Below are 12,304 nucleotides of genomic sequence, written 5' to 3'. Positions count from 1 at the left end.
TAAGATCCTGGTCTTCATCATGGTGGACCTGGAGTCTTTCCCAGGAACAGTGAACTTCACAGAGCCACAAACTAACTCATGAACCTGTTATTATGGTCCGTTTTTATAACCACACCAGACTGTTTATTTAAAAAGGAAGTTCAGCATTTCAGAAGTTTTGTGTGTGTGTGTGTGTGTGTGTTTGTGTGTGTGTGTGTGTGTGTGTGTGTGTGTGTGTGTGTGTGTGTGTGTGTGTGTGTGTGTGATGAAATAAATCACAACATTATCCGTGTAATTTGTAGCATAGGGCTGAAGTAAATATGTGTCATCTGTAAGAATTGTTTTATGAAAATGCTGCCTTGCTACCAACTCCCGTGTGACAACATTACATCAACATCAACACAATAATGACACGAGGGGTTCACACACTCATACTTCATACTTAGTGTTAACACACACAATCACACTGTGTTCACACTCTCATCTCTCACACTCTCTCTGGTCATACACTCAGTGTTAACATACACTCACACAATCAGTGTTCACTGTTTGTCACATACACATACAGAGTACAGTGAAATGCTTTTATGATATTCCAGGTTATTATGAGGTCAGAGCGCAGGGTCAGCCATTGTACGCTGCCTCGGGAGCAGGTGAGGTTAAAGGACTTGCTCAAGGACCCAACATTTATGTCTCAGCAGCTTGTGGGCTTAAACCCCCGACCTTCTGATCAGTAACCCGAAGCCTTAACCAGTGAACCATCACGTCCTCATAGTGTTAACACACAAACTCACTCAGTGTTCACACTCACACACTCTATTGTGCTCCTCTGCATGATTAAATAAAAGTGTTGTCCAATAGATGGAATGTCAGATCCAAAACCCCATCAGTTCATTAGGTTTCCAAGACGAAGTGTAAAATGTTTAACAATTTCATGTGCAGATCTCTGAAGGCAGCACAGCCTCTTCAACTAATTCACTTAAAAAATCATTATAAACTTCAGAGAGTGGGATTATAAATCATTATAAACACCAGAGAGTGGGATTATAAATCATTATAAACACTGAGAGTGGGATTATAAACCATTATAAACACTGAGAGTGGGATTATAAACCATTATAAACACTGAGAGTGGGATTATAAACCATTATAAACACTGAGAGTGGGATTATAAATCATTATAAACACTGAGAGTGGGATTATAAATCATTATAAACACAGAGTGGGATTATAAATCATTATAAACACAGAGAGTGGGATTATAAATCATTATAAACACTGAGAGTGGGATTATAAATCATTATAAACACTGAGAGTGGGATTATAAATCATTATAAACACAGAGTGGGATTATAAATCATTATAAACACAGAGAGTGGGATTATAAATCATTATAAACACTGAGAGTGGGATTATAAATCATTATAAACACTGAGTGGGATTATAAATCATTATAAACACTGAGAGTGGGATTATAAATCATTTTCCTTTCCCCTTCCCACGCAGTCCTGTGTGTAGTTTTGAACACACCTTGTGTGTGTCATTTGAAAGAAAATTGTAGAAAATGTTTGTTTCATTCACTTCCTGTTTCGCTTTGTTCCCTTTCAGTATTCTATCACAGACTGAATCTCTTCTTCACTCGTTTCGGTGGGGAGCGAGTCATTACAGACACACACCTCACCCTTCGAAACACAAGGTCACATGCTTGTAGTCATTGTGTAGGTGTATTTTTTGTTTTATTTGATTGTTTGTTTTGATGACTTCAGCTCTCAGGAGTCTGCCTGTGGTGATAAGGAGAATGTGACGGAAAAGAATCTACTTTTCAGTGATGTAGTAGTTTGGAGTAACAGGATCAACATAAACATGCTCAGTAATGTAGCCTGAGGTCGTGTGTGTGTTTGGCGTGTAAACATTTAAACAGGTTGCAGTTCGTACTTAAGCTCATGTAATTCGATAATAATTTCATTACAATTTTACACAAATATTTTTGCATGTTTTAATGAGGGGTGCCAATAGTTTTGGTGTTGGCAGTTTTGATTTAATCAGGAGGACAGGAGTGAATATATCACTTCATCACTGTCACATTTCTGCTTTGTGTTTGAATTATTAGTTATATGTCAGATATTAACTCATAATATCAATATAGTATATATATATATATATATATATATATATATATATATATATATATATATATATATATATATATATATATATAAATGTGTGTGTGTGTGTGTGTGTGTGTGTGTGTGTGTGTGTGTGTGTGTGTGTGTGTGTGTGGATGTGCTTCAACTGTAGCGAGTAAACTGTTTCTTCTCTGACTGGACTTCCGGGGAACAAACAGTGTCTGTTGAAACTGGTTTTGCATGCACACACACACACACACACACACACACACACACACACACACACACACACACACACACACACACACACAATATTTAACCATCTTTCACATATTGTATCAGATTGTATCATGTGGTGTTATGTTGGTATGGAATTTCACACACTATTTCTCTTTTTCTCTCTCTCTCACACACACACACACACACACACACACACACACACACACACACACACACACACACACACACACACACACACACACACACACAGTGTATCAGAGACCTGGGCTTTATTAAATACACTTAAACAATTGAGTTCCAGTGAAGTAATCTAAACTCTCAAGGGATGATGACTCACACACACACACACACACACACACACACACACACACACACACACACACACACACACACACATAGGTACAGGTTTCACATTAAATTTAATTGTACCTGTTAATTATCATTATTAATTATAAAAGTTATGTGTAGAAATATTGGAGGTCCTTCAGATCATCGCTTAGATTAATTGTGTGTGTGTGTGTGTGTGTGTGTGTGTGTGTGTGTGTGTGTGTGTGTGTGTGTGTGTGTGTGTGAAAAAGAAAGTGTTTTTGAGAGTGTGTGTAGTCTGGCAACCGTTAACACACTTACCCATAAAAACACGCACAAACATGATTTGAGTTACAGCACATTAACGTCACCTGCATGACACTGACTCAACCCTGACACCTAGTGGATAACAAACACACACAGAAATTCCACAGCAGTCAGTTTACAATAATACAAATCTATCACTGGTTTATTCAGTAGTAAGTTCCCCGTCCCTCCTCAGATATGTGTGTATTACAATAAGAAACACAGAGGCCAGGTTAGGAAGGTGTGTGTGTGTGTGTGTGTGTGTGTGTGTGTGTGTGTGTGTGTGTGTGTGTGTGTGTGTGTGTGTGTGTCTCCTCATTGACCTCTGTCATGTCCACAATAGTCCTGGCTGGTGGAAGACTTTTCCTCTCTTTCCTTTCGGAAGACAGTAAGAATGGACTGGCTTTTGTTTTTTTCACTCGGAAGACTCCATCTGTTGTTGTTGTTTTTGCACAGAAAATAGAACCATTTAATAACTTTTCCCATTATTTCAATCAAATGTGCAAGATTTCAGAGTTCATTTCTTTTCCTTTCAGAAGGAATCGGATGTTAGCGCAGCGGCGAGATCGCAGTGTTACAAAATGATGGCAAATCAGACCTGGTTAAATCTGTTCACAAACAAACATGACAGTTACGTATTTACAACAGCAACAATCTATCTGTACAAATCACCAGCTAAGCAAACAATCGCAGGTTAAAGAGGAAATGGAGCAACTCACTAGTTAAGGTTTTGAGGGGCGGGGCCAAGGAAGCATTTCCAGAAAGGGGCAAAAATGGGGTGGGGCTAAAACCAAAAAAATTGTCACTAAAGCAATTTGGACAAGCTCACACACAAAACTATAGATTTAAGATTTAAAAAATAAAATGATCACAATTACAAAACACACACACACACACACACACACACACACACACACACACACACACACACACCAAAACACAGCCTTCATTAGACAGGAAGTGAGATACTGGAGTAGGCATATGCTCATATTCAGTTAGATAATGTAATAATATACCACCTTATATAGCAAGCCCAATATTGTTGTCATGGAAACAGCAAAGTACGGATGAGACAGATATGTTACGATGCGTACAGCCTAAACTCTACTAAAGAACTGTTCTGAGGGGCGTAGCCTAATATTCTAATGAGCAGTTTGATTGAAAGAAACTTGCTAGGTTAGCTTCGTCTGCTACGTTAGCTTTCGCTTGCTAGTCAGTTTATTCATGTGATACATCAGCACGGATCTCATCCACACTTTAACTCCGCCCACTTTACCGTTAAAAAGAAGAATTGTGGCTGAATATCAGCACATGCCCATCAGGAAGTCTCCTGTGGGCAAAGTGAAGAAACAAAACTCACACAAACCAAAAGTAAAAAAAAAAATCATCCACAGAAAATGAAATGTTAAAATAATAATCAAACTCATTATACACATCATTTCTGTACAGTGTAGAAAGATTATTCTAGCTTCATAGGTGAAGGAAGCACCTTAAATCATCATCATCGTCATCATCATCATCATTAGTTCATCCCTGGAGCTCCATTTGTTCATAGGAGGAATAAATAAATAAATAATATTCTACACATTGTCCATATGTCTCTCGTATTTTGTCGAAATTAGCAACATCTGATATATACAGTATATTTCTGTTCTATTCCCTTTTATCTGTGTTCTCTTAATTCTCTGAGATTAAACCCTATGAAATTCTTCATTTGTCATAAAAATACAGGATCGTAAAAAAATTCTGTTCCCAGCTCGTTAGCGAACACGAACCGAGGGTGAAGGAAGCGGCGAGCGACCGAACGTGTCCTTGAGACGTCTCTGCACCTGGCCTGATTTATGACGGAGAGAGAGAGAGAGAAAGAGTGAGAGAGAGAGTGAGAGAGTGTCCTGAGACGGCCGGAGACGCCGGGGGATGATGGGAAATTTGGCGGGGATAAATCCATGGCCCTGTTCCAATATTGTTTTTACTGCACCCTCGTCGACTCAGTTCCCTTGTTTCTTCTCCGTGTCCTTGATGATCTTTAAGAGCAATTACTGAAGCTGGAGGACGAACCGTGAGTGGGCGTGGCTACGCGGCTACGCGGCTACGCAGGAATGTGGTGTCTCTTTGGGTGAATTTATAGAAAAGGACCCGTGGAACTTTGTGTTTTTGTGTTGTGGGAATATTCTCAATGCTAACCAGCTAGTTAACACAAGCTGCGAAAGGTTTGTAGTATCCATGCTAGCTGGCTAACTGCTTGTGGCTCTGAGCTGCACACAGTGATGAGATTTAACACATCGTTTAAAGCTGTAGCGTTTCATTCGCTACGACTTGTACACTAGACGTGACACCAGCGCTAGTCAGCATGACATAACCCAACATTCTATAAGGTGTGTAGGAAGTAGAGTCTCTTCCTGTGACTCTCTCTCCGTCTTTAGGGCGAGTGGACGAGGGCGTATTAAGTGTTATTGGAACACAGGTCATGTGACTAGGGCGAGGAGGAGATTCCCTTCTGCAGAGTCGCTCCCGAGTTCAACACGTGCTCAGCGTCCTTCTGCTCACCATGCTGTTGTATCGCCCTGTAATTCGCCTTTTACTGATTCAATCGATCGTTGCTGTGCTGTTCTCTCTCTGTCTCTCTCTCTGTCTCTCTCTCTGTCTCTCTCTCTGTCTCTCTGTCTCTCTCTCTCTCTCTCTCTCACTCACACACACACTGTGCAGGAGTGAAGGTTAATGGACGTTGGATACGCAGAACAAGGATTGGGGAGATTGCTCAGGAAGTGGAGCGTGACTTTAGAGGAAGTGTGTGTGTGTGTGTGTGTGTGTGTGTGTGTGTGTGTGTGTGTGTGTGTGTGTGTGTGTGTGTGTGTGTGTGAATCGTATTTGTCCTTGTGTTCCTCTGACGAACCTCCCCTTCTGCCAGCTCAGCCATGAAAGCAGAGTGTGTGTCATGTTTTCCAATAAAGCAGCAGCTGCAAACTGTCTCACTTTCTGTGTAAAATGTACAGTAACACCTAACACTGTCTCACTCTCTGTACAGTAACACCTAAACCTGTCTCACTCTCTGTACAGTAACACCTAAACCTGTCTCACTCTCTGTACAGTAACACCTAAACCTGTCTCACTCTCTGTACAGTAACACCTAAACCTGTCTCACTCTCTGTACAGTATCACCTAACACTGTCTCACTCTCTGTACAGTAACACCTAACACTGTCTCACTCTCTGTACAGTAACACCTAAACCTGTCTCACTCTCTGTACAGTAACACCTAAACCTGTCTCACTCTCTGTACAGTATCACCTAACACTGTCTCACTCTCTGTACAGTAACACCTAACACTGTCTCCCTGTACAGTAACACCTAAACCTGTCTCACTCTCTGTACAGTAACACCTAACACTGTCTCACTCTCTGTACAGTAACACCTAAACCTGTCTCACTCTCTGTACAGTAACACCTAAACCTGTCTCACTCTCTGTACAGTAACACCTAAACCTGTCTCACTCTGTACAGTAACACCTAAACCTGTCTCACTCTCTGTACAGTAACACCTAAACCTGTCTCTCTCTGTACAGTAACACCTAAACCTGTCTCTCTCTGTACAGTAACACCTAAACCTGTCTCACTCTCTGTACAGTAACACCTAACACTGTCTCACTCTCTGTACAGTAACACCTAAACCTGTCTCACTCTCTGTACAGTAACACCTAAACCTGTCTCTCTCTCTGTACAGTAACACCTAAACCTGTCTCACTCTCTGTACAGTAACACCTAAACCTGTCTCACTCTCTGTACAGTAACACCTAACACTGTCTCACTCTCTGTACAGTAACACCTAACACTGTCTCACTCTCTGTACAGTAACACCTAAACCCGTCTCACTCTGTACAGTAACACCTAAACCTGTCTCACTCTCTGTACAGTAACACCTAAACCTGTCTCACTCTCTGTACAGTAACACCTAAACCTGTCTCACTCTCTGTACAGTAACACCTAAACCTGTCTCACTCTCTGTACAGTAACACCTAACACTGTCTCACTCTCTGTACAGTAACACCTAAACCTGTCTCACTCTCTGTACAGTAACACCTAAACCTGTCTCACTCTCTGTACAGTAACACCTAAACCTGTCTCACTCTCTGTACAGTAACACCTAAACCTGTCTCACTCTCTGTACAGTAACACCTAACACTGTCTCCCTGTACAGTAACACCTAACACTGTCTCACTCTCTGTACAGTAACACCTAAACCTGTCTCACTCTCTGTACAGTAACACCTAACACTGTCTCACTCTCTGTACAGTAACACCTAACACTGTCTCACTCTCTGTACAGTAACACCTAAACCTGTCTCACTCTCCACACTATAAACAAAGCCTGTCTTTCTGTCTGTCTCACTCTCTCCGAGCAGCTTCACGTCTTCACTTCAGTCTGAAACACTCCGGCATTCACACGCCTCTTTCCACACACGCTCATGGGACTAACTTTCTCATTGACCTTTTGACCTTTGCATGACCTTCAAGCCCTCCAGCTCTCTTTGTGACCTCAAACTTACCGAAACTCCCTTTTTTTCACCTTCAGAATCTCTTCCATCAACTTTCTGAGACGTTCTCTATGACGTTCCTTCTGACGTTCCTTCTGACGTTCCTTCTGACGTTCCTTCTGACGTTCCTTCTGACTCATTTGATCTCCCTACACTTGTGGGACCTTTGACCTCGGCATGACCTCGTATCCTCTCCGCTCTATCTGCAGACACGTCTCCTGACCTGCCATAACATTTGATGACTTTCAAAAACCCTTTGCACCTTCCTTTAACGTTCTGTGACATCATACAGTAAACCTTCAGGTAACACATGGACAATAGCTTCCTGTATCAACATTAAAGAACGTTAAGCTGCAGGATTATTCTGAGATGTTCACCACACGTTCCTCTCTTCACATCTCCTGCCTCCAACATCTCAGACACTGTTCTGTTTTTTTCATCACACACAGCAGCATTTAGCTCGGGTGAAGGACAACCTTCTGTGTGTGTGTGTGTGTGTGTGTGTGTGTGTGTGTGTGTGTGTGTTAAACGCTGTGAGAGGATTAGCAGGTGTGACACACACACGCACACACTAGCAAAACAGCAGCATGTCAATAAACCCTGCTAAGCGCTAATCGTTTCTGACGGACTTCGGTCCGTCGTTCCCATGATGCGTCGTGAACAATATAAGCAATCACGACTGAAATCCGCGGAAAGAATGGGATCATGGAGTTAGCGCGGCGGAATAACGTCGCCGTATTCGGCTCTGATTAAAACCATAAAGAAAACGTTTGAAAAAACGAATTGCGACGCTCTAAATTTGGAAAGAACCCCTGTCTCTTCACTGAAACAGCGCTAGCGTGGGTATTACCTCCTCAGGTCCCCCTCCCGCACCCCTTCACCCTTTCATCCCACCGTTTTCCCGGTCTTTTCATTCCGCATTCATATTCCGCTGGTGATGGAGAGAGTATGGGATTAAAAATACAAAACGACGAGTTGACTAGCGATCCTGTTAGCCTTTAGTGCTGTTAGTGCTGGTGGCTAGCTGAATATATCCTGATGTTTTACACTGAGGGAAAAAAATCAACGTTCGACACATCAAAGAAGGTGCGTTTGGTGCTAGCTAAAGTTATCACAGGAGCTTATGGCTTGCTAGATGTCTTGGCTAACCAGGACGTCCTATTTTTTTGTTTATGATGATGAGCTTTTCTTCAGTGAAGACAAACCGTTAATAAGCTTCAACGAGAAAAGTCGTCTGCGGAACCTGTCACCCGTTTTATATTTCTGTCACGTGGTAATTCAATTAAAAATGGAAAAGCGTTTGGTCTCAACTGTAATTCGTTCTTGGTATAAATTCAGCAAAGTGCGAACTCCTTATTTGGTATTGAGGATTGTGATTATGATGATGTCACTCGGGAGCACAGAGAATCATGTCGCATATCACAGAGAGGCTGCTTCTCCCCTACCTCATGCTAATGGATGCTAAGTCTAATGCTAATGACGAGAAGCTAAGCCTTTACGCTTCTCTCTCTCGCGCACACAAACACACACTTTACGTTCAGTAATTGTGTTAAAATAAACAATAAACGTGAAAATAAACAAAACATCCGGCCGCTGTATCACTTAAGTGGCACAGGACCATGATTGTTGACGGCGGCCATCTCGTTCCTCACGACTGTTGCATGCTGGGAAATGAACTGTATGTGTTGAAGTGTAATGAGGAAGCTCATGCAGAACCAGAAGGAAGGAAGACGTGGGGTTCTCCTCTCTCAGGACTCATCGTGACACCTCACGGTATCTGAGAACTTTCTGGTGTGGTGCATGATGGGAAATCCCGGAGGTGTCAGAGTTCTCTGAGTTGCATCTCCCTCTCCCCCTGATCTCCCTGTGTTATAAGGAAGCGTCCGACCTTTGCGCCACGTTGCGTTCATTCTGCGGCGAGTCTGACGTCTTGGCCGTCTTCCGAGGCGGGCTCTGCTCCGACTCCAGCTCGTGCAACGAAGGTTCCTTATACATGGCAACTGGGGAAAGACGAGGTAACCATAGCAACTGGGGGTACAATGGTGTGAACAATGTGACTATTACTTTTAGCACCTAGTTTTGTCTTGGCTCTGAATTAAACATCAGATAGACTGACCTTCGATGACCTTGGGGAGAAAGTGGGCGGCGCCTTTGGTCTTCTTCACCCGGTTGCCCTTCATGACCTGGCCGTCGCGGTTGATGCCGATGTACCACGAGCGACCCGACTGGCTCTGACGGTACAGCATGGACGAGTACGTCACATAGTAGTTCTCAAACACGCTCTCTTTAAACTTACACTCTGAGTTGAAGTGTTCCTAAAAAAAACAAGAATTAAAAACTGAAATTAGATCATTCAAAGTGGGCGGAGCTAATTCAGCCTAAACCTTAATGGATGCTTTCAGTGAAGGCTATAAAACAAAAGTTAATCAAGTGAAAGTTCACCTAGTGACTAAAGGCTAACCGAGTGAACAGTCTATAACTTACACACAAAAAAATAAATCAATAAAAATCAAGCCGACTCAGCAAACAGAAGCTCAGCTCTCGAGCGAAACCTAAACGACTCTAAGTGCGTTTTTACACCCGGTCACTTCACGTGCCACATAAACGCGTCTCAGCGAATCGGATATCGATCCGATCTTCCTGCTCCCGCCCAAAATGCTAATATATTTTACCTCATTTCCGGGGTAATTGAAACAGAACACACTTTGGTGTATGTGGTTGCTACAAAAAACAGCGTTTACTGTTTGCTGCATTTTCGCTGGCGGCAGCAGCGCATTTTAAGACCAAACGAGACGCCTGGGTGAAAGATCGGAGCAGCGCTGGTGGGAAAACATATTTGTTTCTGGCGCGATGCGCGACTCGCGAGTCAACTGCGAGTGACTTACTTCCGTTTAGGAGGAGTTTAGCGCTGACGTATGTGGCTTGAACAACCACATTCATTTACACCTGTCCAGTTTCATCTGTAACGCGTCCCAGACCACCTCCTGAAGGGGTTTGTACCATCGGGTTTATATCCGTCTCCAAGAGGTTTCGGAGGGCATTTAGACCTGGTCTTTTTACCGTCGGGTAGATATCGGATCACAGAAAACGCAGGAAGTGACCAGGGGTAAAAAGCCCCACAGTGTCAAAGAATCCAGTTTATAATAAAACATTGCAACAAATGATAGCGAAAGAAATGGAAAGATGTAAAAAATACGGAATTAAGAAGTCATCATTTTTTAAATAAATAAATAAAAATTGTGTGTGTGATGCTCACAATTCTCGACCACTTCAGTGGATGTTCTAATCCTACATCTGACAGGAAAAATAAAGAGTTGTGATCTGCAGTAGCTTCGCTTCCTGTCACTCCATCATCCATTCTGAAACTTCAATTTACAGAGTAAATGAGTCAGAACTCTGTCCATTACTCCATCCATCCATCCATCCATCCATCCATGGACTGATGGAGTTATGGAGTGATTGAGTGAAGAAGTGATGGAGTTATGAAGTAAAGGACTGATGGAGTGATGGAGAGATGGAGTGACTAAGTAAAGGACTGATGGAGTTATGGAGTGATGGGGTGATTGAGTGATGGAGTGACTATGTGAAGAAGTAATGGAGTGTCTGAGTGAAGAAGTGATCTAGTTATGAAGTAAAGGACTGTTGGAGTTATGGAGTGAAGGACTGATGGAGTTATGGAGAGATGGAGTGACTGAGTGAAGAAGTAATGGAGTTATGGAGTGAAGGACTGATGGAGTGATGATGTGAAGACACTCGTCCTGAAACACTCTTCTTTCTCTACATTTCTGTCTCCATCAAATTCTTCAGTAAGAGTTTGATTGCAGATCAGGAGGAGAGATGGAGAGATGGTGTGACGGAGTGATAGATAACAGTATGGTTGTTTTCTGAGTTCTGTATTGTGATCGGTTCTCAGGTGGTGATCGATGATCTCTGACAGTAAAGCAGCTGCTCGTTATAAGAACGCACTCGTTATAGTACGTCGCTCATATAAGAAGAGGAGACGTGTGTATGATGTGGTGAAGGAGTCTCCAGTATCAGCTCTGTGGACAGGTCAGAGGTGAAGCTAGAACGTTCTCCACATCTTCAGGACAGCGGAGTTTTCTCAGTGACACGGCCAGCTGTGATATGGTGTGAAGGTGATAGTTTGTAGCTGCTCTAACATACAACTAAACATCTCGCAGATCTGTTTTTGACCCTGAGCACTTTGACGACAGCGAGATTTGTGAGAGCAGATGAATGCAGCGCCCCCTTGTGGAGAATCTTCATCCTGACGTGAGCGTGTGAGTTAAACATGAGGCCCAACGTGCTGCGCATGGTCTAAAAATGGCCGAACTGCATCTCCTGGATCTTAATGAAACGATTAGAGAGATTAGAGCATGTGGTGCAGCCTTCTGACCTTCTCTCTCTCTCTCTCTCTCTGGTGTTTGATTACATCTCTAAGTGAATGTCCTCTGTGTTCATAAGCTAGGCGTCTGAAACAGGAGAAGTGTGTCTCTGAAACAGTCTGCAGATCAGCACCGAAATCTAAACACTGAACGCTGAACTGAACGCTGTGTGTTAATAATAATTAAAGAATAAAACACACACACGGCGTTGTGCTGTTACAGGAAAATAACGGACATCTAGCTGGGGCGACGGAGCCAAGATGCTGTCATGGGTTGGCACTCCGTCCAGGGTGTATCCTGCTTCGATGCCCGATGACGCCTGAGATACTGTAGGCACAGGCTCCCCGTGACCCCAGAAGTTCGGATAAGCGGTACAAAATAAAAATATAAATCATGTTGTAATTAGAAAGGTTTGTGTGTGTGTGTGTGTGTG

The 12,304-nt window shown here is 42.7% G+C and overlaps 1 protein-coding gene across 4 annotated transcripts in view; it reads right to left on the bottom strand.

The window, feature by feature from the left end:
* Window positions 1-6,660: 6,660 nt before the first annotated feature.
* fgf11b (fibroblast growth factor 11b) overlaps window positions 6,661-12,304 on the bottom strand; it is a 24,562-nt gene continuing 18,918 nt past the window's right edge. For 2 of the 4 annotated variants that reach the window (XM_027158743.2, XM_047805269.1), the window contains exons 4-5: window positions 9,603-9,801; window positions 6,662-9,486 (exon numbers count right to left, since the gene is read on the bottom strand). In XM_027158743.2, coding sequence (XP_027014544.1) covers window positions 9,356-9,486; window positions 9,603-9,801 — 330 coding nt within the window. In that variant the 3' untranslated portion in view covers window positions 6,662-9,355. Of the gene's footprint in view, window positions 9,487-9,602; window positions 9,802-12,304 lie in introns of all 4 variants that reach the window. The other 2 variants (XR_007138895.1, XR_007138896.1) reach the window with 2 other exon arrangements.

This window comes from Tachysurus fulvidraco, chromosome 20 (genome assembly GCF_022655615.1).
Source record: "Tachysurus fulvidraco isolate hzauxx_2018 chromosome 20, HZAU_PFXX_2.0, whole genome shotgun sequence".
NCBI lineage: Eukaryota > Metazoa > Chordata > Actinopteri > Siluriformes > Bagridae > Tachysurus > Tachysurus fulvidraco.
Note: the sequence above shows the minus strand (reverse complement) of the source record. Positions and strands in the feature narration are given on the sequence as shown.